This window comes from Callospermophilus lateralis, chromosome 16 (assembly GCF_048772815.1).
Source record: "Callospermophilus lateralis isolate mCalLat2 chromosome 16, mCalLat2.hap1, whole genome shotgun sequence".
Classification (NCBI taxonomy): Eukaryota; Metazoa; Chordata; class Mammalia; order Rodentia; family Sciuridae; genus Callospermophilus; species Callospermophilus lateralis.
The window spans coordinates 91965444-91992651 of NC_135320.1; the positions used below are offsets into that span (position 1 = coordinate 91965444).

Consider the following 27208-nt stretch of genomic DNA (forward strand, 5'->3'; position numbering starts at 1 on the left):
AGTCCTAGAGTTTCATTTTAATGGTAATGTCATCAGCAAAGCATGGAGGCACCTTTTCCACCTCTGCATCTCTGGGGACTGGATGAACCTCCCTGACTGGGAGGCCACGACATGTTCCACTTCCTTGGCATAGTGGACCTCTTTCAGGCTTCCCAGTTTTTCCTGGTTTGGAGCTGCCTGCTTGTGTCTTGTGGTCACTGAAGCGCCGATCTTTGTGTCAACGTTATTGAGCTTTCTTCACCCAAATACTTGTTACAGTCATTTTTTTTTAAACTGGAATATGTCAGATTATATACAGTACACAGAATTAAATTTCAGGAGGACCATGATTTTTTTAATAACTTTTATTTATTTATTTTTATGTGGTGCTGAGGATCAAACCCAGGGCCTTGCACATGCAAGGTGAGCGCTCTACCACTGAGCCATAACCTCAGCCCCCCATGATATTTTTTAATGATAGAAAATTTGAAAAGTATTAAATAGCAAATTCTTGGTACCAATAAGGAGAATTAATGAAGATTTAAATGCATTAATATAAAGATTTAAATGCATAAACTGTAAAGATTTCTGAACACACACACACACACACACACACACACAAATTCAAAAAAAAAAGTGGAATGGTACTGGCAAATGACAAGTAGTTGGGCAGGTAAAGCCCAAGAGGTAGGTCACCACTACTTGAAGGGAGCCCAAGCTCATTGTGGCCTCTGACCTCATGTTCCCCAAAGGTAGCTGCCCATGTGTTCCAGGGGCCACGAGGAGGTGAATGCAAGAACACAGAGCTGGAATCCCCTCCACGAGGGGCACTGATGCCCACTTCCCAGCTCCACGGACACCTGAACCTGCACCTGGGTGCATCAAAGGTGGCCTGCCAACAAGAATAGGAGATGGATGCTGAGCATGCTTCATCTAAGAATGCAGGAAAGCAAACTATGCATTTTAGAAAGGTTTTCCTGGAAACCTAGGCTATTGGAGGATTGAGCTGTCCAGCACTCTATATCGTGTAACTTCAGTTGTCCTGGGATACAGCCTTTGTTTCTTTCTTTCTTTTTTTTTTTTTCATATAGTCTTTCTACACAAATCTTTGTACTGAATTCAATCGAGCTCCTATTCTCATCCTGATTGGCACATGACTGTGCTCTGCTTTTCTGCATGATCAGCAATTGTGGCTTGAGTAGTGGTGGGCTCCAACCAGCAGCCACAGAGACCCCAGCTGCAGACTCCCCTAGTGAGGGCTGGCAGCCTCCCTCCTCCCTCCACTAAGGTCTTACACCCTTAGTGGCCTCAGCTCCTTTTCAGAGTAGACTCTGAAGTGTCCCTTTGTGAGGGCAGCTTTGTGAAGTTTGACTGCACTCACCTCAGCCTCTGAAGATTTCATCTTGGACCCAGGTCACACTTCAGTGAGCTCAGTTCTTCTCTGAAGTAACAACCCATCGATTCCAGCTTCTCTGTCATCTCTTCCGAAAAACATCAGTGATCTCACCTCCTCTAGGAAGCAGTGCCCAGTGGCCTCCACTCTGTTGGCTCCCTTCAGCGACCTGAGCCCTCTGGAGAATTCATCTCAGTGCTCCCAACTCTGGATTTTCAGCCGCACTGAAGTGACACCACAGTGGCCTCCTTTCCTTTCTGCAGGAAGGCACAGACCTTGGCTCTCCTCACTGAGGCACTTAGTGTTGCTCTTCTCTGCGACCCTTCTGTGATCAGCTCCTCCTCAAGCAGCAGCTCAGCTGTACCGCAGCTCCCTGCTCAAGCCAAGGCCTCAGGGACGGGCCATTCTTACCGAGCTCTTGTCTCGTGGAATGCTGAGGACCAACACCCCAGTGCTTCTCTCTTCTCCCCAGAGGAAGAAGGAAACACCTCCACCAGGCACTGACACATTTACGTTTGACGTGGCTTAAATCTCATACCTTTGTTTTGCTTGCAGGTAGATACTACTAGAAATGGCTCTGATATAAACTCAGACGTAAGAACCACACCCTTAAAAACTGAGCAAATAATTCTGAACAAATTCAAATTTTTAATTATGAATAAACCAAATTTATCACAGGCAATGAATAGTAGACTGTCTTAAGCCAGGAGTTAAACAACAACAACAACAAACCCCAAACAACTGGAGTACAAGAATGGACTATTAGAGCTAGTAAAAAAAGAGTGAGAATTAAAAAAAAAAATATGCACTGCTGGGTGTGGTGGTGTACCACAGGAGGCTGAGGCCCCAAGCAGCTCAGCAAGACTATCTCACAATAAAAATAAAATGGGATGGGGATGCAGCTCAGGGGTCCAGTGCCCCTGGGTTCAATCCTGGTACCAACAAAACAAAACAACGTGCAATAAGGAATCATCTTTTTAGCAATATTTTCTTGCTTGGGACCTAACTGGCCCTAGAGATCCAGAATCTCTGGCATGCAGAGTCTATAGGTCTTCAGGAAAACAGCCATGTTTTAGTGGCATTTTTACTCAAGTGGCAGGACATTCCTTCTGGTCTTGGGTAAGTTAAAGCACCAGATAAAAGTGTTTTTTTTTTTTTTTAAATTTACATAATTTCTAATGAACACATCTTTAGACTTCTTTTTCTTTTCATACAAACAGGTATTTGCACAGTTACAATTTTCAGCGATGTCATGTGATCCTTGATGTTGTATATCAATTTATCCCCACAGCACTTCTGTGTTTCAAGAGAATACGAAAACAGTCCAGTGTTCTAAGTCTCACAGCTAACTGGCTAACTGTTTAGGAAAGGCATGCATCCTCAGAAGAGAAAGAACCTCACTGGGAACATAAGGGAGTATTTTGGGTCAAGTCCTTTTACTTTAACTTCCTTTAGTTACTCCTTTCAAATGAATTATCTAATGTTGAAGAAACAAGGAATTATGGCTATCTTTACCCAAACTTCATTATGATTGCATGGTCATTCTTCAATACAACTTCAGGATATTGAGGAAAACAAAACATATGTTCTGCAGCTTTTCCACAGGAAGAACATGCTTCTCCCTGCAATTATTTTGTGGCACTGAACCCCGAGGGAGGGTAGTGAGGCTGCCTCCTGCAGCCACCAGGCCCCAGGCTCACATCTTCCCGTGCACCTTCTGGTGCTGGATCAGGTGGCCGTGTTGGTTGAAGGCACGTCCGCACTCCCCACACTCATAGGGCTTCTCCCCGGTATGGATCCGCTGGTGCTGGATGAGCACCGAGTACTGGCTGAAGGCCTTGCCGCAGCTGCTGCACTCGTAGGGCTTCTCGCCAGTGTGGGTCCGCAGGTGCACGATCAGGGTGGCCTTAAGGCTGAAGGCCTTGCTGCACTCTGTGCACTGGAAGGGCTTCTCTCCCGTGTGGATCCTCTCATGCTGGATCAGAGAGCGACGTGCGCTAAAGGCATGCCCACACTCTCCACACACATAGGGCTTCTCCCCGGTGTGGACCCTCTGGTGCTGGATCAGGTGGGAGTGCTGCACGAAGGCCTTGCCACACTCGTAGCAAGCATAGGGCTTTTCCTCCGAGTGGATCCGCTCATGGTTCATGAGGGTGGAGCGGTGGCTGAAGGCCTTGCCACACTCGCCACACTCGTAGGGCTTCTCTCCTGTGTGCACATTGTGGTGCTGGATGAGGACTGAGCGGTCACTGAAGGCCTTCCCACACTCACTGCACGTGTAGGGCTTCTCCCCTGTGTGAACCCGCTGGTGCTGCAGCAGCGTCCTCTTTACGCTGAAGGTCTTCCCGCACTCGCTGCACCGGTGAGGCTTCTCCCCAGTGTGTACCCTCTGGTGGCTCCGCAGCACAGTGCTGTGGTTGAAGGCCTTCCCACATAGTGGGCACACATAGGGCCTCTCCCCTGTGTGGATCCGCTGGTGCTGGATGAGGTGCGAGAGCTGGGTGAAGGCCTTCCGACACTCGGCACACTCGTGAGGTTTCTCTCCTGTGTGAATCTTGTGGTGCTGAGCAAGGTCCGAGCTCACTCGGAAGGCTTTTCCACACTCGTTACACTCATAGGGTTTCTCGCCAGTGTGGATTCTCCTGTGTTTACTGAGGACTGAGCTTTGGCTGAAGGCCTTCCCGCACACACTGCACACATATGGCTTCTCACCTGTGTGGATTCGCTGGTGTTGAAGAAGATGGGAGCTCCGCCCAAAGCACTTCCCACACTCGATGCACATGTAGGGCCTCTCTCCACTGGGAGCTTCTGGGTGTGGAGTCAGTGGCCTGCTCCTATTGGAGACCCGAGCCTCGCCAGGGACGACAGGGCTTGGATGCAGGCAGAAGCTCTGCTCTGGGTTATAATGTTCTTGAACGATGCTCCCTGAAGATGCTTTCCCCAGATGCACTGTTACCTCATCTGAAATTAACGGCTTTAAGGGCCAATCTGTATTTTGGTTCTCTTCCTTGGTTTTGCATTCTGAAACAACAAATCCAAAATGACAATGTCAACACTTCTCAAAACTGCACAGTACAACCCTGAAGCTGGCTTTCTGGTGAAGGTCACTCCCTGCTGGAGAAATTCGAAGATTAAATTTCCACAAGACCTTGTAATGACTGACAGTGGAGTGCCAGTGAGGAGGTACCCCTGCAGAGTGCCCAAGAACACTACAGTGGGGCGTGGCCTAGTGCTTCCCCAGGCCCTGCTCTCCCTGGAGCCCTCACGTGAACGGAGCCTCAGGAGGCTACATGGAGCTGATTGCAGGACTCTCCCAGCCTGTAGGAGTCCTATGCGCACAGAGAGCAGCCAGTGCGCAGTGAAGCCTGGCCTGGGGTGGGTGGGGAGGCTTGCATGCCTGTGAGCAGGCTAGGGAATGCAATCCTGGGGTCATTGGATTTGTGTGTGGGGGGTTGGTGCTGGGAACTCTTTGTAGAAGACAATAGTGTGGAGAATACTCAGGCAGGTGAGACTAGAGACACAAAGGGAGGTGGTGGGAATCTGCAGCCCAATTTAGCTGTGGACAAGGCCTGCAGGGATGGCAGGGTGGAGGCAGGAGAGGCTGGGGTGGAGATGCTCTGGGTATCCATAGGTACTGTGGGTCACTGTGTGTGAGGGGGAAGGGGGTGCTGAGACAACCATGTTCCAGTAACTTGGGCCACTCACATTATGACTTCATGTGGTGGTGGCTACTTGCTAGAAGCCCAGACTGTGTAGAGGTCCCTGCATTGAGGAGTGATGAGTGACCCAGCCCCACAAGAGTGGGGGAGCAAGAGGATGGCTCCCCAAGGCAGTGGCATGCTGAGTCCTTCAGGCTTCCTTGGGCCAAAGGGCCACAGGCTCCACTACAATGCAGAATGAAGACCAGGCCTCCAGCATCTGAGGCTCCAGGGCACACTGAGACCTCCTGGAGGGCTTGGGATTCTAGCCCACCGTCAGTGCTTCTCCCTGTCCCCTCAATCCTCTGATGGGGACTGCCCTAAGGGATGTTCTAGTACAAGCAGCTCCACAGTGGAGGAAGACCCGAGAAGGCGATTCTCAATCTGCTGGAAGACACACCAGGATCTGGGATCGGGTACTAAATTTGTAGCTGACCCACAGATGCTGATATCACAGGCAAGGATAGCACCAGAGCATGTGGGCACACACTTCTTTTCCAATCCTCTCCAGAGGTTACTCTGGGTGAGAATGGGCATTCTCAGCTCAGCCACTCCTTGGGAACAGCTGTTCCCCACGTCCAGAGACCTGAAGCCACAGGCCCCAATAGCTCTCATTTGGAATCCCATATGGGGAAGTGTATCTGACTAGCAATAAGTGATATGTTCCCAGGGTGTTTCACCACTGATCCCATCCCCAGCCCTTTTTATTTTATGAGATAGGGTCTGGCTAAGTTGCCCATGCTGCCCTTGAACTTGCCAACCTCCTGCTTCAGCCTCCCGAGTCACTGGGATCATAGGTATATGACACTGCGCTTGGCTAAAGCTTTACTCTTTTTTTTAAAAATATATTTATTTTTTAGTTGTAGTTGGATACAATACCTTTATTTTATTTATTTTTATGTGGTGCTGAGGATCGAACCCAGGGTCTTGCACGTGCTAGGTGAGCGTCCTACCACTGAGCCACAACCCCTGCCCACAGAAGCTTTACTCTTTAATTGGCTGATGCTTTGGGAAGACATATTGAATAATGGGCCTCTTGAAATCTCAACAAAGAGATTTGGAAAGTAAGAACCTAAGAGAAATGTCCACAATGCCAAGGATCTTCTGTGACTGGCAGGAACATCCATGAAGTGTTTTATGATGGAAGTGTTTGGAAAAAGATTTGGGCAAAGGTGGCAATAAATAGAATGTGCTTGGTTTGATTGGTAATGTTTTTAGTCATCCAAGAAATGGTTACCTTGGAGACTGAGACATACCAAATACTAGTGTTTCTTCTACAAGCATGGTGGCAGAGCAGAGTGCACCAGATCCTCAAGGACCGCCTCCATGGATGAGGGGTTTCCAATGGTGGTGGCCTGAGCTGGGGGTGTCACTCCAGGCCCAACCAACCTGCTCTGCCCTACTTACCTGGAGCATAGCTGCCCTATCAACACGAAGGCCCTCCAGTACCCACAGGGCTCAGCCGGGAGCTCAGTCAGACATCTCCTTTTGGACAGAATTTGGTTTGTTGCTCCAAGAACAAGCCCTCCTATAGCTGCCAGACATTTGGAACTCATGTCACTCTTCCAATTTCTTATCTTCCTCTTTTCCCACACCAGCATCCAGACTAATCCCTGTAGTTTCCTGTTGAAACTCCAGCTGACCCCTCTTACTACCCACCCCATCACCTGGGTACTCACCAAACCAACAGAAACAGAACCCAACTCAGTGTGGAGTCATGTGGCTGTATGTTCCTGAGTCCCTCTGATCATCTTTACTATACACTATGTGAAATACGCTGCTTTGCCATCATCACTCATTACATGCTATCTTGCTTTTCCTGGAGGGAGAATGCTGGAAAGAGCATCTCTTCCAGCCCAACAATGGTAAAAGCCAGATCATCTACAAAACTACTTCTTTTTCTGAACCCATGAGAGCCGATGGCTGACTAGCTGAGGACCTGAGACAGGTGTCCAATGGAAAGAAGACTTTGGGACATTGCACTGCCCTGCCCTATGGAGAAGAAGGCAGATGGGGCCATCATACAGTGGACAAGGAGAATGCCTTAGCCAGCTGCTGGAGAACCTCAGGGAGCCATGGTACAGGGCTTTTCTCCATGGTCCCCTGGGATCTTCTCTACTTGCTCCCCAGGCACTCATGAGAAAGTCTCCTGGGAGGTTCAGGACTGGAGGAAGGAAGGGAAAAATACCTGCCTGGTCCTCTATATGGAGCAAGCCAGAAGTCACTGGGAGCAAAGAAAACCTATCACACCTAAAGTACTGGTAATAGTCACTGTGGCTGGGAGAAGAGAAAAGAAAAATGGAGGGCAGGAGACGATCATGGGTAGATAATCAGGTCTCCCACAGCCAGACAAAGGGCAGGATCACTGAGGTGTTGCCCAAGACCCCCAAACCGAGCACCTGCAGACTAAAGATGGGCCAGGTGAGCACCCTTGTTCCCCACCTCCTGAGGTGAGCAAGCCCTGGGTCACAGGCAACAGAGTCTATGACTAGGATAGGGCAAGAGCAGGAGGGACCCTCTCTGAGGTACTGGTATGTGTGGAAGACTGACAGCCCCTACCCTGTGCACCAGGAAATGCTAGAGGAGTTTGACTCTGGTGGTGCACACAAAGTAATCATGACAACAAAATTCAAACCTAGCGGGGCTGGGGTTGTGGCTCGGAGGTACAGCGTTCGCCTAGCATGCATGAGGCACTGGGTTCAATCCTCAGCACCACATTAAAAAAAAAAAAAAAAAAAAAAAAAAACATATATATATATAAAAATTCAAACCTAGCCCTTGTACTGATTGGACTGATCCAGCTTACAACTGGCTGCCCAGCAGAAAAGGTCACATTTTCACACTTATGTTGGCATTCAGTAAAAATTTATGAGACACTCAGAAAGAAAAAGAACACAAAAAACAACAAAAATTTAAATCAGTCTAAAAAACCGACTAAGAGATAACCATACATTGGATGAACATGCATGACCAGATGGAGAATTTTAGCAGAGGAATTAAAAACTAAGAAAGAGAGCTAAGTGTGGTGGCACACATCTGCAATCACAGCTACTGCAGTGGCTGAGGTAGGAAGACTGCGCGTTCAAGGCCAGCCTGGGCAACTTGGCGGGACCCTGTTGAAAAATAAAAAATAAAAGGGTTTGGGCTGGGAGCAGTGGCACAGGCCTGTAATCCTAATGGCTTGGGAGCCCCAGGCAGCAGGACTACAAGTTCAAAGCCAGCCTCAGCAAATTAATGAGAACCTGTCTCAAAATTAAAAAAATAAAAAGGGCTGTGGATGTTCTTCAGTGGCTAAGTATCCTTGGGTTCAATCCCCAATACCATAAACAAGTTATTCAGATAGAAGATATATGCCCTGGGCTGAGGATGTGGCTCAAGTGGTAATGCGCTCGCCTGGCATGTGCGCGGCGCTGGGTTTGATCCTCAGCATCACATAAAAATAAAATAAAGATGTTGTGTCCACCGAAAACTGAAAAATAAATATTAAAAAAAATCTCTTCTCTCTCTTTCTCTTAAAAAAAAAAAAAAAAGAAGTTGATATATGCCCTATAAAAGCTTAGACTTATGAAGAGCTCTGGGAATAGTTAAAATGATAACCATTTTAAATACAGGCAAATATAAAAGACTGAAAACAGTTCTACCTCATTCTTAAAGACTCAGAAACACTCAAGAGTAAAACATGCTAATGTCACAGAATTCTATTAGAGGGAAGGAATACAGAAGTTCTCATGGTCTATTTGTGTTCCCCAAATCTAGATGCTGACATCCTAACCCATGTGATAATACTGAGAGGTGATCCCCTGCTGGATCCAGGCAGGAGGGTGGGGGGGCCCTTGCTGGGGGATTGGCGCTTTTATGACACCAGAGTTTGTGCTTTCTGCACACTGCAAGAAGGTGGTTGAACTGGCTGGCACTTTGATCCTGGACTTCCCAGCCTCTGAACTGTAAGGAATTGCTGATGTTTAAGCTACCGTGTCTGTAAAATGGCCCACATGGACTAATCAGGCAGAAGTACACTGTTGCAAGATTCTTATACTATATGTGAGTGGTAAACATGTCTGAAGTTAGACAATGGTTGGAGATATTTTTGTCCCTTGGCATCTGCGAATTGCCCCCACACCAACATCAGAAATGTTTAAGTCCCTTCTATAAAATTAGGATTTACATGTAGTCTATGTACATCCTCCCGTACACTTTAAATCATCCCTGGATGGCTTATAATACCTTCTACAATGTGCTATATAAACCGTTCTTACACTGTGTTGCCTAGGGATTTAACAATAAGCAACAAAGTACATGTACAACAGAGAAGCTATTTTTTTTTTCCAAATATTTTCAGTATGCAGTTGGTTAAATCTGTGGATGCAGAACCCATGGATGCCGAGGACCCACTCTATTGTAAACTGCAGAGCAGCCATTAAGCATTATTTTTTTAAAAAAGAGGTTAAATGATAAGCAAATAGCAAATATAAAGTTTTCAATAATCATAAAATTCTTCAAAATATAAAAACAGGCAGAAAAGTAGGATGAAAATCAAAAAGCAGATGGAACCTTCAGAAAACAGTGCAAACGGTAGATTTTAACCCAGGGGTGTCAACAATTACATTCAAGGTAAAAGGTCTAATGGGTGTACCAGAATCACAACGAGGAATTCTCATGAGAACTGAATTTAATCCTTACAGGCTGACTATGGCTGGAATAAAGGCTTCTAGATGGCAGGTGTTAAAGACCGACAGCAGAAGCCACCAGGTAGCAAGCCCACGGACAAGCTCATGGAATCCATAGCTAAGCAGAAAAGTCCTCCAGACGCTATGATGACCCAGCAGTACCTCCCTTGAGAAGGATCCTTAGCACACACTACCTCAAATGCTGTATTGCCTGTTGCTGTCAATGTGGTCACATTCCTGGAAGGAACCTATTTAGAGGTGGAACTTAGCTGAGGCTGGAGCAGGCATCTGGACTCGTGCTACCTTTCTGCCTCTAATGCACCTCTAGGCTGGTACACTCTCATGTCCTCCTGGAACTTGAAAGGTAAAACATGACATGAAAACTACATAGCAATGGCTTTTAAGATTAAAAAGTACTCCTCCTAGGGCTGGGGCTGTGACTCAGTAGTAGAGTGCTTGCCTAGCATGTGTAAGGCACTGGGTTTGTTCCTCAGCACTGCATAAAAATAAATGAAATAAAGGTATTTTGTCCATCTACAACTAAAAAATAAAAAAAGTACTCCTTCTAGGGCCTGGTACAGAATCTGTGGAGACTGCCTCTGTGACTAGGGCAGAGTTGTGGCACAACCAACTCACATTTGTTTTTCCAGTTTCCACTCCTGGTCTACCTTCGATCTCCCTTTCCACCACCTGCCTCCACCTCTGGGTTTGGGCCGGCACATCTACCCTGGTGCCCTTCAACTCACATGGTTTGTGCTCTTTGCCTAATCTGGCTGTCCCAACTGCCATGTCCCCCTGTTCCACTTGAGAATGCACAGGCCCTCAAGACATCCTGCAAATACCCTTTCTCCATGCTGCTCTCCCTGTCTTCTTCCCCCAAACCTGAGAGACATTTTCTCTGTAAGCCCAGAACGTTTTGCTAGTACCATTTAATGGCATTTTCACTTTTAAGCAAATAGACACAGAACACAGCTTTCAAAATACATGTAAAATATATAAGGCCTTTGGAAAAGATCCAGTATTCATCAACTGATGGATAGATCGATAAAATGTGGAGCCACACAATGAAGCATCAGAGACACTACACAAAAGAATCCTGAAAACAGGTTGCCAGATAAAAGGCAGACACGAAAAACCACATTGTTTTACTTATGTGAAATGTCTGGAACAGGTAAATGCAGACAAGAAGAGTAAGAGGAACAGGCACAGGGTCTAAGGCTTCTCCTGGGGGTGATAAAGTTTTCCAAACTAGATTGTGATGATAACTAGATTGTGATGATAATTTTGGAACATAACCAGAAGCCATTTAATTATATATTTCGGGTGAATTGTATGGCAAATGAATTAAATCTTAATATATTTTTTTCAAATGTAGGGCCTCACTAGATAAGTGCTCTACCTCTGAACTATATCCCTGGCCTATAAAGCAGTTTTTAAAAAAATACAAAGAATAATGACAGGTTGGGTGTGGTGGCACCTGCCTGTTATCTTGGTGACTCAGGAGGATGAAGTGAAAGGATCACTTGGGCTCATGAGTTTGAAACCAAACCCATCTCAACAACAACGACAACAACAACAACAAAAGGTCAATAACAGAAGAACACAACACCCCCACAACCTACTTTAGAAAGAGAATGTCGGCACTTCTTTGAACATCTCTCCGTGTCCCTCTGTACCATGAACCCTATTTCCTGACTCTTAACTGCTATCCCAATATTAATATCTTGCTTTTATAATATTATCTTCTGGAATGTCTTTTCACAGAATTAACAGTGTTTTTAAAAGTGAAGACATTCTAATAACAGTGTTTTTTTTTTTTTTTTTTGATAATAGGGATTGAACCCAGGGGCACTTTACCACTGAGCCACATCCCCAGACTTTTAAAATTATTTATTTTGAGACAGAGTCTTGCTAAGTTGCTTAGGCCTTCACCAAGTTGCTGAGGCCGGCCTTGAATGTGATCTTCCTGCCTTAGCCTCAAAAAAATCTTAGTTTGGAAAAACTCAATATCAATTTTTAAAATAGATTATGCTTTTGGTGTCTTTCTTATTAAATCTTTGCCTATCCAAAAGTTAAAATAATTTTATTCTATGGTTTCTTAAAATTTCAGAGTTTTAGATTTTATATTTAGCTCTATGACCATTCTGGGTTGATTCTTTTTTTTTTTTTAAAGAGAGAGTGAGAGAGAATCTTTAATATTTATTTTTTAGTTTTCGGCGGACACAACATCTTTGTTTGTATGTGGTGTTGAGGATCGAACCCGGGCCGCACGCATGCCAGGCGAGTGCGCTACCGCTTGAGCCACCTCCCCAGCCCCTGGGTTGATTCTTATGGTGCAAAGTTATCAATCAAAAAATTAATTCTTGGGGGCTGGGGGTGTGGCTCAAGCAGTAGCGCACTCGCCTGGCATGCGTGCGGCCCGGGTTCGATCCTCAGCACCACATACAAACAAAGATGTTGTGTCCACCTCAGCTTCTCAAATTGCTGGGATTATAGGTTGTGTGCCACTGTGCCTGGCTAATCTGTTATTTATTTTATTATTCAAATGATTCCATTATGAGCTGGACACAATGGCATGCCCTTGTAGTTCCAGCTATTCAAGAGCTAAGGTGGCAGGATCACTCAAACCTAGGTGATTGAGACTAGCCTAGTCTAACACGGTAAAACCCTGTCCCAAAACAAAAAACATCACATCTGTCATCCCAGCTACTGAGGAGGCAAAGGCTGAAGAATTCTGAGTTCAAGTCTAGCCTGAACAAGGAGCTGCCTCAAAAATAACTGAATTGTTCTGTTTTAGACTTAGCAACTTTTAACTTTTCTAACATAGATCATAAAAGAGCTAAGTACTGTATAGGCAGAAAAATCACAAATTTTGATGTTGTGTTTTCACTTTTATTCAGTTATTTAATCATTTTCACTATGGTATACTTCATTATATTTAAATGTCAAATTTTTCTATTCTATTGTTGATGGACATCTAATGATTTTCAGTCTTCCATCAGGAAGCATGCTTCTACAAAGATTCTTGTTTGTTTCTTAGTACTTATTATGTATCAGGGTTGGGTGTGGGGAACATAAGGATTCATATTTCAATTCCATTAGATAATGCCAAACTAGTGGGGGCAGTGGTGCACATCTATAATCCCAGCAGCTCAGGAGACTTGAGGCAGGAGGATCTAAGGCCAGCCTCAGCAACTTAGTGAGGCCCTAAGCAACTTACTGAGACCCTGTCTCAAAAAAAAGTTAGCTGGGCTTGGTGGCACAGCCAGCTTCAACAAAGGTGAGGCACTAAGCAACTCAGTGAGACCCTGTCTCTAAATAAAATACAAAATAGGGCTGGGGATGTGGGTTAGTGGTTGAGTGCCCTGAGTTCAATCCCCTGTACCAAAAAAAAGTTAAAAAGGGTTGAGAATGTGGCTCAGTAGTTAAGCACCCCTGGATTCAATCCCTGTACCCAAAACAAAAAAAAGAATCACAGCCTCTGGGACAGGAGTCCCTGTGTTTCTCCTTTGCTAGCAAAGCAATAAAACATTTTTCCTTATTCTAAAATCAAACAGGAACTTGTTCAAGTGTTGTTTCCACTTTTCTTATTGAGTATTTCTATATCTTTTTTTAAGTTTCCTTCAGAGCAACTTGTTTAAGTGTATACCGCATTTATAAACTAAAACTGAGGATTTAATAGGATCTTCATTAAAAAAAAAAAAATCTAAATTTACAGTCATCTATTTACGATTTTTTTTTTTTTTTGTGCCAGCAATTGAACCCAGCAAAATCCCACTCAGCAAAATCCCCAGCCCTTTTTATTTGGAGACAGGGCCTTGCTAAGTTGCTGAGGCTGGCTTTGAACTTGTGATCTTCCTGCTTCAGCCTCCTAAGCTGTTGGGTAAATAAGATTTTTAATGAATTTTATTTTTTAATAAGTTATGCTGGGGGGGGCTGGGGTCGTGGCTCAGCGGTAGAGCGCTCACCTAGCACGTGTGAAGCCCTGGGTTTGAGCCTTAGCACCACATAAAAATAAATAAAATAAAGGTATTGTGTTCAACTACAACTAAAAAAAAAAAAGCTAAGCTAGGGCTGGGGTTGTAGCCCACTGGTAGAGTGCTTGCCTCACAGCGCGAGGCCCTGGGTTTGATACTCAGCACCACATAAAAATAAACAAATAAAAATAAAGATATTGTGTCTATCTACAAATAAAAAAAATATATTCTAAAAAAAAAAGTTATGCTATATGTTCTTTAAACTGATAAGACTAGTTTTATCCCCACCACCCCGCAAGGTCCATCTTCATAAAATACAAGTCTGTAAGCCAAAGAAAGAATCAGTTATTTGCATTAAAGTATCACTGCTGGGGGTAGGGGAGGCTGGGGTTGTGACTCAGTGGTACTGGTGCTTGCCTAGCATGTATGAGGCACTGGGTTCGATTCTCAGCACCACATATAAACAAATAAATGAATAAAAGGTCTGTCAATAACTAATAAAAATTTTACCAAAAAAAAAAGTATCACTGCTCTATTATTTGTTTTCCTGAATGGGTGGCTTCTGTTGTGGACTCTGATGCCAGAGTAACAAGGTAAATGAGATGACTTTCATAATACAATAACTAGAGGGGAGTCTCAATCAGCCATGGCTTAAAAGTATCATGTGACTTCTTGTGGGGCAGTCACGGTGTGAAGGCTGGTGATAGTGGCCCCAGGCCTGTACCTTGCACAGAGCCAACCATACTCCCTTTCAGAATGGTGGCTCTAGTTGTGATTTTAAGTATAGATCAGGAAACTATGTTTTCAGTGTGACAAAATACATAAAGGGGAAAATAGAGATTCTACTGAAACAAATAATGCTTGATTAGGAGAAACCCTTCCTTGTGTGAGTTGTCTTAACAAACTCCACAGCACCCTGGGGAATCCTGTCATATTCTGGTAACACATAAACATTAATACCTCAGGAATTGTACTGTATTAAAAAGATCACACATGCACTTACCCCACGGACAAGATAAGCTGTCCTGCACACAGACTGCAGTGCGATCACATTTGAGGTTGTCTGTAAAACGAACAGGGAGACGAGCTGACAACAAAACATCCCTTCAAAAGTGAAAAATATTCCCACTGCTGTTCTGTTAAAATAGTAAGTGAAAACCAGCAGGGGCACGTAGCTTCTGCTTCTATGCCCACTGCTCTCTAGAAGTGACTCAGTCTCATCCTCCTCTCTGGCCTGGGCCAGAGGTAGAGTAACCAGGTGCTTCTGTGCTCTTGGATAATCTTAAGTTTTTTTCAGCCATTAAACTCAAAGACTGCTTAAAAAGGGTCAAAGGTCTCCATCAGGCAGGAGCACAGGCACCTCCACGGACAACAGTTTGGTTTGGCAGTGGCTGCAAAATAACCTGTGTTTTCTTGCCTTCTGTGGGAGCAGTTACCAAACAATGTGAAGTTCTGTGCACTGTTGGGCATGGTGGCACAAGCCTGTAGTTCTAGCTACTTAGAAGCCAAAGCAGAAGGATTGCTTGAGCCCAGAGTTCGAGACCGGCCTGGACAACATAGGGAAAGCCTGTCTCAAGAAAACAAGTTTCGTGCAAGATTTCTGTGACATAATATTGTGTCCTCTTGTTCACAATCACTGGTAAATTAAATTCCTCTGAAGCTGTCATACCCATTGCTCCCTGAGGATGTTTGATTTTGCAGGTTCATAAGATTGTGTGGAATACTGGGGTCCTGTCCACTAGCTTTAAAAAAGCAAGGAGCAAACTTTCAAGGGGAAAATGGCCACATCTGAAATGTTGAAGTCGATCAACTATGTGCCAACCTTCCCATCTCAAGAGGGGCACATTCTAGCAGGATATGCTGACTGAGGTTTTCACAAGACTCAGATGCCATCTTGCACAGTTTTAAGTCTAGACCTGTCTCCATCTGTATCTTTCATTCATTCATTCATTCATTCCAGGGCTGGAGATAGAACCCAGGGGTGCTCTAAGATGTATCCACATCAATTTTTTATTTAGAAACAGTGTGTTGCTAAGTTGTTCACAATGACCTCCAACTTGCGATCCTCCTGCCTTAGCCTCCTGAGTTGCTGGGATCACAGGCCTGGGTCACCAAACTGGGCTCCATCTTTGCTTTTACAAATTTCCCCTTAAAGGTCTGGCATATCTTTTGTTAGATTATTTCCAGGATATTTCACATTTCTGATGGTATTATAAATATTTTTGTTTTAAAAATTATGTTTTTGGGGCTGGGGTTGTGGCTTAGTGGTAGAGTACTTGCCTAGCCTGTGTGAGGCATTAGGTTCGATTCTCAGCACTGCATATAAATAAATAAAATAAAGGTCCATTGACAACTAAAAAATATTTTTTAAGAAGTATGTTTTTGTTTGTTGTTGATGAATAGAAATACAAATGATTTTGTATCCAGCAATACTATTACGTTTCTCTTGTGAACTCTTATCTAATTTTTCTAATTTGGAAATCGCATAAACGTCAAATGACGCTTTTCTTTCTCCTTTTTAATTATTACAGTTTTCTTGTTTTTTTTTATTCCACCTTATTACACATAGAATATAGGAATGGGCTCTTTCACTGGCACCTGAGCTCTAATAGCAAGCTTCAGTCCTTCTCTATGAGTGTCAGGGTGGAGAAACTTCTACAACAATCAGGCAATCTTCAAAACCTGAAAGCCCTATTACAACTAGCCTTGGCGAACAAGTTTTTCTCTCTGAGCAGGGACAAAAATTCATCCATGGCCTGATTTTGTCTCTACCTGGTTTAGCCCTGCTGTACCCAGCTCTAGACCACCAGGTTTAGATTCACCACTACACCTACCTCCTGCCATGGACTGCTACCCAGTCCAGTAATTCCTACTTGTGAGGCCTGACAGGCCATTATAACCCCTAGGCCCAGCCTTCAATGAAAGAAGGGCCAGCTCCCCTCACTTACCTGAGTGGCCATTCCCCAAGCCCTGGCTCTCAGCCCCCTGTCCGTCCAGGACCCACGGGTCTTCCCCTCGTTCCAGCTGGGAGATGACATTGGGCTTAGATCCTGGAAGTCCTGCTCGAGGGGAAGGAAGCCTTTTGTTTATACAACATCTACCCAAATACACTCCCACCCAACCTATGCCACCTTTGGGGACATGAAGAGAGACAGGACTGACCTCCTGCTGCAGCGGAGCACACTGGAGGTAGGTGAGCCTCCAGGACCAGCTTGCTCTGAGCCCCCACCGATCTCACACAGATTAAAGCATGTGGGTGGACTTACCCAGTGAGACCACGTTTCCGTAGGTCTCCATCATTACATTTCGGTAGAGGCCCCGCTGAGCAGGGCCCAGGCGATCCCATTCCTCCTGAGAGAGGAGCACAGCTACATCCTCGAAGGTCACCTTAGCCTGGAACAACAGGAGTTCTTGGAGTAAGACCAAATCTTGATGTCTAGGATGGGGTTGTGGGTACATGCCCAGGCAGCTGAGTGTGGGACCCTGTGAGCCAAAGGTGGGGTTCATAAGAAGAAGCCATAAGTTCCGGGGATGCAGTGATACTCAGGCTGCCACAGGGTCCCTGGGCATGGAAGAAATCATAGGGGCTGTGGCCAGGGATACTACACAGGCCTTAGGGACAATTTACCTGGTGTTCTGCTGGCAGTGGCAGGAGTCTGGCAGTTGCCATTACTTTGTTTCTTGGGCCTCTGAGGATGACAGAAATTGGAGGTTCCTGTGGGGCTGTGGAAGGGGAGGGAACATGTGAGGGGCCAGGCCTTGCCTCTGACAGATTCTGACTTCCTGCGGGGAGCCCCAGGGGTCCTTGGTCCTCATGCAGAGCCAGAGAAGAGCATGCTGAGGTGAGACCCAAGGAGCAGCACCCACCACGGGCCTACAGTTCCACACACTTCCGTGCCAGAACTCTGATCCTACAGTGCAGGAACCTGTCCAAGCCCTGAACAAACACATGGTTCCTGGGCCTTCCTAGCCAGAGCAGGGCTCTCTGGCTATGGACCCAGAAAATCCCAGTTAGGAAGTGCCCTCTAAGGGCTCAGGGTCCCAAACCTTCATTACCCAGGCCCCTGGGAGTCCTCATGGTCAAACCTGTGCAGGGGAGCCAGTGAGGACTCTGGACCATGACCACATATGGACTTTGGACCATGCTGCTGAGCCAGAGGATGCCAGCTCACCAGCGCTCCTGCATGTTCTACACCCAAGGTACACGCGTAATGTGGGTTTACAAGCATTAGGCTAGGCTGCCTCCCCAAGCACCCTCCCAACAAGGAGGGGGATGGCCACCAGTGTGGGACTAGGTGGTCTTGCTCAAGGCCCACACTCCTGTGGAGACCCCAACCCACAGATCCATAGTCACTCCTAGACATCCTTTGGTGGTCCTGGTGCTCCAATAAGGTAGGGGCTCTCAACCCTAAGGCTTGGCCAGGGTGTTGGAAGCAGAAACATGAGCAGTGGTGGTTTGGAGCGAACTGAGTCCAGAGTGACCCCAAGGATCTGGTCTGAGACTAGGGGAGGCTTCATCATCAATGAGAAGAGGCCTGAGGCTGGGTAGTGCTGGGGATGCAAGAGGAAAAAATAAACAGAGGTGTCCAACATAACCCAGTAGGCTAGGGAAAGGGAGGACTGAGAGGTCTCCTGACAAGAGACCTCTTTGACACAGCTGGTCCAAAAGAGGATGGGTCATCTTCTGGAGCATTGAGGGAGGTCTGTGACAGTGACTCAGAGCCTAGCCTGTGACAAAGGCAAAGCATGCATTGAAAACATGGTACAGGGGCTGGATTTTGGCTTAGTGGTAGAGCATTTGCCTACCACGCTTGAGGCACTAGGTTCAATTCTCAGTACCAAAAAATAAAAAAATAAAAATAAATAAAGATATCATGTCCATCTACAAATAAAAATATTTTTTAAAAAGTGATATAAGAGCACAATTAACAGTGCCCCACACTTGTGGCCCCAGCCACTCAGAGGCTGAAGTAGGAGGACTACATGTTTGAGGCCAACCTCATCAACTTAGCAAGACCCTGTCTCTAAATAAAATAAAAAGGGCTGGGAGGTAGCTCAGTGGAGATTGAGTCTCTGAGTTCAATCCTCAGTACCAAAAAACAAAACCAACAAAAAAAACCAGTCAATCCTTTCAAGCATCTGCAACTGGCTTAGCTGGGCACCATGACAAATAGGACTCTTCAAGACACCTGGGGTAGGAGGTCAAGGGTGATCATTCCCTGTTTTCTTTATAAAATGTCCAATATACACACATCTCTGCTTACACAATTATCAGGAAGATACACAATAAACTAACAACTACTGCCTCTGAGGCACAGGACAAGGAAACAGGTGGAGACACAGGCTGATTCCCAATCTCCCTATTCTGAAGTTCTCCAAAAGCTCATGTTTCTGTGGGTGCAAGTGCAATGCAATCCTACTTAGAATTCCCAAAGGAGTCTCTGCATAAAACTGCCTTACAATTCACATGAACATATATTGGAAAATAGGCAAGAATGGAATTCAAAAGAGTGGGGAAGTATGTATGTAGTGGGTACCCAACGAACCAGGTATCAGCCAGTGATGAAGCTGCTGCAATCAAACCAGAGACTTGCCTATAAGGGACAGATGGAACCAAACACAGGTAGAAGCATGGATTTAAAAGACTACAAGCATGGGTGTGGTGGTGCATTCTATAATCTCAGAAGCTCTGGAGGCTGAGGCAGGAGGATAACAAGTTCAAAGTCAGCCTCAACAACTCAGTGGGGCCTTGTCTCAAAACATAAAAGGGGTGGGGGTGTAGCTCTGTAGTTAAGCACCCCTGGGTTCATTCAATCCCTGGTACCAAATAAACCAACAAACAAAAACCAGATAAGCAGTAAATTTCAGTTCAGTGGGAACCCATGGTTAATTTAGTAACTTATGTATCTCCAGATGGGATATGCACTAACCAACTCTGGATTAGGTAAAGATGGTGTGTGAACATAAACCTGCCTCACTGCTCTGCTTCCTCCCTTCCGGCTCACTTTCCTGACACCTGTGGCACTGCAGCTCCCCCTTGCAAAGCTGGGAGATGACACCCTCAGGGCCTTACAGACATCAGGTGAGCAGAGTAGAGTAGCACACCTTGTCTCCGCCATACCTGTTGTTTCCATGACATCATGCACCAGGAGAGATCTGCATCTCTTGTCATCTAACTACCCTCCCAGGGACCACACCCTTATCCAGCTACCTCCCATGGGAGTAGACCCTCCCCAAGTGGTCTCCATTCCCTTCATCTCTTCAGAGGAGCAGTCTTTACAGTCTTAGCTTCTGCCATCCCAAACAGACCTGGTCAGTGTCTCCTTTGATCTCTATGCGGCCAAGTCCTTGTTTACTGTTGGCAGCAGGGACACAACTGATCTCTTGGGTACCACTCTTTCAATGGGGCCTTCTCAAATGCATCCCTCGATCACCCCCTTCCTCATTCACTAGGTATGCATGAGAATTTGGCCTTCAGTAAATGCTCAAATTTGGTTCCCTGGAAACCTGGCAGAAGTCAGCTTGCCAAGTCATACTACAGCCCTGACTACACCTGGGTGAAGGACCAATGACGAACAACCAGAGGAACCACATCTGGGGGCTCCCAGCAGGTCTCCAAGTCTGAAAGCCTGACACAGAAGATGCTGCTTATGTGACAATGACAAGGCTTTGGGGCAGGCCAGTTCCCATTCCTGCTTGCGTCCTGTGCTGGTGGATGATACCAGTTTCCCTGTAAATCTGGTGCCAAGCATGGTTATCCCACGAGCCATGATGTTGAGCCCAGGAGATCCAGCCTCTGGTGCCTCTTGGTGCCTCTGAGCTGGCTATCACCATTCCCTCCAATTCAACATCTCCACATGGACATCTCGTAGCATCACAGACATTTAACATCCAATACTAAGTGGGGAGCCACAGTGCCACAGATCCAGAGTGCAGCACCCACCCCCTTCTATCCCGGCGTGGTCTATAAACCTATACAGCCTCCTCCCCTCTTCATTCTCTCACACCAACTCCTAGTCTACCATCTTCACTCAACCTGACCACACTGCCCTGTGACCACCCCTTATCAGTCTTACGGCTCCCAACACCATATCTGCCTAGTTACTCCATCTGCCTTCTCAGGGAAATACTATGATTGTCTTCTGCTCAGAAGTCCTTCCAGTCCCCAGTTCAGTTCCCAGGAAGCTATTCTGAATTTTACAACCTTCTTCAGGGAGCTGCAGCCTCTTCACCTCCTGGAGGCCAACATCCCACTCAGCTTTCACACCACCCCTTCCTGCTGTACCAACAAACCAGAGGGAGGCCCAGCAGAGTAGTCCATGGTGGAACATTTGCTAAAGAAATTAATGAAATTACAGGAGCAAAGAGATTACACTTTAAAACTTTTGGCAGAGCAACAGGTAAGGAGTGTACGTCCTCTGCTGGCAGAGATGGTGATGCAGAATTTCTCATATTCTTTCTCAGAAAGGCCACCTACATCTCTAAGCCAATCAGACAGGCCCTGAGAGAGCAGGTACCCAAGGGGGATAGACACAAGCAAGAGCAGATACAACAATGGCGTTGCAGCAAATGTCACCACGGTTGGCACCTGCCAGATGATTTATACTGTGAGGGCTACCTGAGAGTCAAAATATGGGGTGGGATGACATGTGAATGATGCTCTTATTTTGTATACCATGACCCAAGTCCGAGAAGGGTGTGTGTGTGTCGCAGGACCTGGGGCCGGCCTGCTTGCCATACTCTGGGTCTGTGGCATTGCAGCTCCCCCTTGCAAAGCTGGGAGATGACACCCTCAGGGCCTTACAGACATTAGGTGAGGAGAGTGCTCACAACAGGAGCGACTTAGATGCTGCTGGACGAGATGATATTATCCGATTCAAAGAGATTAACAGAAGGAAAACTGAAAGACATACCAGGTTGCCAATATGTGTGTGACCAGGAGGGAGGGAAAAGATGGCTAGCTGAGCGAGCCTTAGATCAGAGGGTAGTATCATATACTGTGGTATGGATGAACTACACATACTGCCAAGTTAAAAAAAAAAGAAAGCATAACACAAAGAAAGCACATCACATATGGCTGTATTCTCATAAAATTGGATACAATGAATTTAAAAATTGGCACTGCCTGATTTTCCATTTTTATTTATTTCTGCACTGGCAGATAAAAGTCTGGGTTTCCTGTAATATGCCTGTGACAGGACACCAGGATGGGTAAATACTATGCCTCAACCTAAAGCTCAAGTATGAGGCAGGGAAGTGGAGCTACTGGGGTCACCAAAAACTTTTTTCTTTCTTTCTTTCTTTTTTTTTTTAATACTTAGGATTGAACCCAGAGGGATTCTACCACGGAGCCACATCCCAGCCTTTTTAAAATTTTGACACAGGGCTCATTAAATTGTTGAAGCTGACTTTGACCTTGTGATCCTTCTGCCTCAGTCTCCCAAGTCGAGGGAATCACAGGTGTGTGCCAATGCATGGTTTCCCCCAAGGATCCCCGGGCCCAATTCCAGGCTTTGCTCTTTGAGAACAACATAGGAGTTCAGACAGAAAAGAAGCATGGTATGTATATATTTTTTTAATATTAAAGTGCTGGCTCTTAAAAAGTCCTGTAAAGATGCCAGGATAAGAGACTGGGACAAAATGGAAGTCACTGCCACAGAATATAAGAAATGGAGTCTGAGGAGGCTATGAGTGTGCTTTGTTACTACCTAAATATGGGGCAAATACAAACAGCACCCATGCACAGTGCTGTTGGCACCCACATGGGGTCACAGCTAAGCAAAGTTCCTACACACTCACTTGCCAAAAGGAGCATGGCAGCAAAAAGTGTTCATTCTGCAGATTCAGGAAGCTTGCTTTTGGAAATGTTCATAGGCAATAACCCAAAACAAAACCTCCCAGCAGCAATGATGACATAAGGAGAAATGGAAGGAGCCATACTGCAATGAGACTCTGCCCAGAAGGGATCTGGCCCCTGGGATCACAGCAGGCAGGACTGCAAGCACAAGAACTGAGGTAGGACCGCCACAGCATGAAGAGCACAGAATGTGAGGTCTGCACAGACACATACACATATGTCTTGTAAACTAAGCCTAGAAATCAGTGATTCTTTTTGGAATTCCTGATTGTCTTGATGTGACAGAGTGAGCATGTACCTGTCCTTCCAGAGGACCCTGTTCACAGTTGCAGGCTGGGACAGACACGTTCCCAGGCTCTAGTCTGGAGTAAGCTGTCAGGATCTCCCCTAGAGCTACCACCCTCCTTTCCTCACTCCCTGGGCTTCTTGCAACAGTTCTCTTTATCTCCATGCCCTGGCCCTCCAAGGTGAAGGCACCTTCTGATGAGGCAGCTTCTAAGTCACCTGTGAGTGCAAAGTAAAACACTGCTAAGCACAATCCCTGCAACCTTCCCAGATTATATGATCAGAGTGATGAATCCAAATTGGTAGCTTTCCTGTATACCAATGACACCTTGTTTAACAACAACAACAAAAAAAAAAAAAAACAAAAAAAAAAAGGGAAAAAACCAGATTCAATTCTCAAATATCAACAAGAAACAAGCTTACATTTTAGAAATGTGTAGATTCAGGCCTGGCAAAATGGGATATGTCTCTAATCCTAGTGTCTTGGAAGGGTGAGGCAGGAGGATGGCAAGTTCAAAGCGAGCCTCAGCAACTTAGTGAGACTGTGAGATCCTGCCTCAAACTAAAAAATAAACAGGGCTGGGGATGTAGTTCAGTGATAGGGTGTCCCTGGTTTCAATCCCTAGTACCACCAAAGCCCCCAAAGTGCAGGATCTGTATGAAGAAAACTATAAAACCTCACAAACAATAAAAGACAATCTGAAAGGCACACATGACAGGTCTGAAAAATAAAGACTGGACAAACTGCAGTGATGTTACTCTCTGCACTGGATTAAAAAGCTGACATGCTTCTCATGGGGGTGAAGGTAGTCGAAGAGGGTTCACCAACTGAGGAAGGAGCCAGACGTGTCACAGGGCCACAGTGAAAACAGCCACAAGGGCCTCAGTGAGAATGGGCAGCTTAGAAACAGAGCAAAGCAGGTGTAAGTGTGGTGAAGAGACTCAAACTGCTGGAGGAAAGACAATTCACTAAAGGTGCTAGAATGACAGGTTAAGTATTTTGGGAAAAAAATAAAATAAAAAATTTCAAAATATTCAACAAACTACTACGAAGTAAAGACAAAGAAATTTTAAAAATAAGAAACAGGAAAAAAAAAGTCACATCATCTACTGAAAATCTAACAAATGAGTAAGAATTAAAATTTTACAACTACTTCATAAAAGAACTTGAATAAGAATAAAGAAAAATATTTATTATTTTCTGAGGGAAGGGTCTTTTTAAGCAAAATACCAAAGCAGAAAGATTGGGGTGCAGAGACCAACAGATTTGCAGCTTCAAACCCAAAACCTATGCACATCAAAGTCACCAGAAACTCCAGAAATGGCCCAAACACAGGGACGAATTTGGTACATGACAAAGGTGGGTTTTCAAATCAATTGAAAGATACATTATGGAACAGAGAGTGGACAATGTTAGTAATGGTTGACTTAGGGGGGGAAAATAAAGTTAGATTCCAAGCTGACTGGCACCTAAAATTAAAAAACAAAACACAAAACAAAAAAACGCAAAACGACTGTATTTCACATTTTACTTGTACCAGGGGAAAAACAAAAGATTATTTAAAAAATAATCTTGGAGTAGGAAAAGGCCTTTAAAACATGGTACAAAGCCCCAAAGTCTTAAAGATATATGATCATTACAAACTTAAAATCTTCTACCTCAAAAACAACCCCGCCACCACTAAAACCGGAACAAAAAACCTTTATTGTAGTTAAAAGACACCCGGGGTGCGTTTTCAACTTGTAAGACAATATGAAGTAGCAAATCACAAAGGAAATACAAATGGCTAAAAAACAATCGAAGCAATTTCAACCTCAACCTCACCACTAACCGTCAAAGTCCCCACAGCAAGAATGCAGGAACAGGCCCTCATATGGGAGGGAACAGGGCTTGAGTCTCACTCCTCTTACCCGGTCGCCCAGAAAAGCCCCAGTGCGTAATGCCGACGCAAGGGATGTCCAAAACAGATCCCAACAGCGAGAGCCGGAAGCACCCCGCAGGAGGCGAGCGCAGTAGAGCGCAGTAGGGCTTCCGAGCTCCGCTTCTAGTTAGCAACAGAAAAGGGTGAGGGCTCGCAAGCCGGCAGCTTGCACCCACATATTTGGGAAGGGTACGCACGAAACTCTCCATTGCCACCTCTGCGTATACTGGCAGGGTGCTGGGGAGAATGGTTTATTTTTCTAATATGGTTGCATAAAAAAATTATTGCATTCCTTTTCTATTACATAAATTAAATGCCAAAAATAAGATGTTTTGTTACCAAAAAATCAGTCTCATCCATTAATATAGAGCTCTTACAAAGTAATAGTGAAAACACCTCATCGGTTAAATAAAACAGTTGTGGGGGGGTGAGAAATTCGCAAAGAGGCACCTTTGGCTGGTGCTAGCTTCGACCCGAAGGCGTTCTCGCCGAGGCTGGCGGCCCCAGGGTGGGGCAGGACGCACGGTTACTCAGTCGCACACAGAACCGGTGAACCTCTGGTTTCTAGCCCGGAGTTGGGGCGGCACCTGTGGTCCCAGCTATCCCGGGGGCTGAGACAGGAGGAGGCCTGGACTCAGGAATTCGAGGCAACACTGCGAGACACGGTCCTCTCAAACAAACAAAACGCCGCATCGTTTCTGAGTTTTGGGGGAGCCCCCTCCCCCATTCTCTCCGCCAAGATCTCGCCCGCCGCTCCACGACTCGGACTAGGGCTGCCGAGGCGCTGCGCCCACGGTGGAGAGGTTCCCAGGGTGAGGGGCCAGGGACGGAGGGGGTCCCAGGCTGGGGGAAGGGGAGAAAGCCCGGAGGGTCCGACGGAGGGGGATGGGAAGGGGAGGGGAGGGAAGAGGCTCCGGGCGTCCCGAGGGAGGGGCGGGGGGCGTGGCGAGCCGGGGGACTGGGCAAGGGGGAGGGCGCGGCCTTGGTCCGTGAGGGCCGCCGCGGGGCCAGCACCAGTGTGAGGACCACCAGCTCACGTGTCCAGTCCACGGGGAAGAGGGTCCTACCCGGTACCGACCGGCGCCCCCACTCACCGTCCCCGCACCCTGGCGCGACCACCGGCCACCCGCAGCGCCCTCAGACAAAGGGGCCGTGCCGCCCCGTCTGCGCAGCCGCCAATCCTATGCCGATCGCCCCTCCAGTCCCCGCCCCCTGCCCCAGGACCACCAATCATGGAGCACGACGCCTGGCCGGGAAATCGCTGGTCTCGCCTTTTGCCTGGCCCCGCCCCCGAGGGCCCTGGGGCGGGGCTGCGGAACCGCTGAGGCTCACGGTGCTGCGAAAGGCAGCGCCACCAGCCCGCACTTCCGGCGGCTGGAAGACTAACTGCTCCGCCTGTGTCAGCGGATCCCACTCCTTCCCCTAACCTTGCCCTAGCTGTCCCTGCCGCCGGGAACGCTCTTCCTCAGACCCCTCCTGGCCGGCTTGTGGAAGCGCGCGGAAGTTGTCTGGCAGAGGCCCTGAGTTGGGATCTCCGCCCGCCTGGGGCGCGAGCCGTGAGGTGGGGCTCGGCCTCCCGCTGCTCCGGGCCTCTGCTGCTGGCGTCGCGGGCTTCTCGGCGCGTGTAGGAGCCTTGCGCTGGGGGAGGCTGCGCTCCTGAGGCACAGAGGGTGGCCAGGACGGGTGGGAGCAGAGGCGCGGCGGGGATTCGACTCTTGCTGCCTTTGGTCCCTAGCTGCGGGACAAATCCCGCCCTGGCCAGCGGGGGGCCGGAGGCGGTTGGAATCCAAGTGCCTCCCGCACCGCAGCTCAGAGTGCCGAGGCCTGTGCGGAGCGCTTTCAGGAGACCTCCCGGCCGAGAGGGGCAGGCGCTCCCACCTCGTGGAGGGCCTGAACAGCTTTCTTCATCTACCGCGCACAGCCTTGCACAACAGCGCCCTTCTGCCAAGGGCTGTGGAACTCGACAGAGGTCGTCAGAATTTGGCCCCTTTACTGGATGGTTCTAGATTGGTTTGCCAGGTGACAGGACCCAGCTCCATTCCAGTAATCTTGTCCCTAACCGAGAATTTATGATCCCAGGACCCTCACCTCTGTCAACCTGTTTTCTTCTTTTCCTCCACAGATTTTTTTTTTTTCCTTTCCTTCCTTGAGACAGTTGTTGGTTCTGGCAGTGTGATGCAGGCTGGCCTCTGACTCCTAGAATCAAGCGATTCTCCAGTCTCAGCCTCCCAAGTAGCTGGGACTAGTCATTCATCACCAAGGGGACAGCAGGTGATACACAGAATAAATGTGGGAATTACAGAGTGTGTTCTTCCTCCTCTAGGGAAGAGCATAGGTGCTGTGGTAACTCCCATGTACCCATGGGTCATCTGGGTGGAGCGAGACAACAAATAGTTTGAAAATGCTTATCCTCTGCTGTCTCCTTCAATT

The 27208-nt window shown here is 46.7% G+C and overlaps 2 protein-coding genes across 9 annotated transcripts in view; both read right to left on the minus strand.

The window, feature by feature from the left end:
- The window catches only part of Znf7 (zinc finger protein 7), a 121715-nt gene that overhangs the window by 44232 nt on the left and 50275 nt on the right, over positions 1–27208 (minus strand). The gene's annotated exons all lie outside the window — the stretch shown is intronic.
- On the minus strand, positions 413–25959 carry LOC143381821 (uncharacterized). 5 transcript variants are annotated; one of them, XR_013088898.2, is made up of 7 exons: positions 25229–25857; positions 17343–17437; positions 16981–17107; positions 16663–16773; positions 14718–14777; positions 1361–4393; positions 413–871 (listed from the first exon to the last, which is right to left on the minus strand). XR_013088898.2 is itself a non-coding variant. In XM_076835554.2 (7 exons), exons 3-7 carry the CDS (start codon positions 17382–17384, stop codon positions 3069–3071), a joined length of 1665 nt encoding a protein of 554 aa, XP_076691669.1. In that variant the 5' UTR covers positions 17385–17437; positions 25229–25389; positions 25873–25959; the 3' UTR covers positions 413–3068. The 5 variants fall into 5 exon arrangements, 4 of the variants coding, with proteins under 4 accessions (XP_076691669.1, XP_076691671.1, XP_076691672.1 ...); XM_076835554.2 differs by adding an exon at positions 25873–25959 and having other exon boundaries at positions 413–4393; positions 25229–25389; XM_076835556.2 differs by lacking the exon at positions 25229–25857 and adding an exon at positions 25873–25953 and having other exon boundaries at positions 413–4393.

Excerpts from the sequence above, each read along its gene's own strand:
- LOC143381821 (XM_076835554.2), bottom strand. The coding sequence starts at position 17,384 with ATGGCAACTGCCAGACTCCTGCCACTGCCAGCAGAACACCAG. Across the intron at positions 16,774-16,980 it reads CGGAAACGTGGTCTCACTGG|GACTTCCAGGATCTAAGCCC; the intron begins GTAAGTCCACCC and ends CCCCTCGAGCAG. Across the intron at positions 4,394-14,717 it reads CAGCTTATCTTGTCCGTGGG|AATGCAAAACCAAGGAAGAG; the intron begins GTAAGTGCATGT and ends TTGTTGTTTCAG.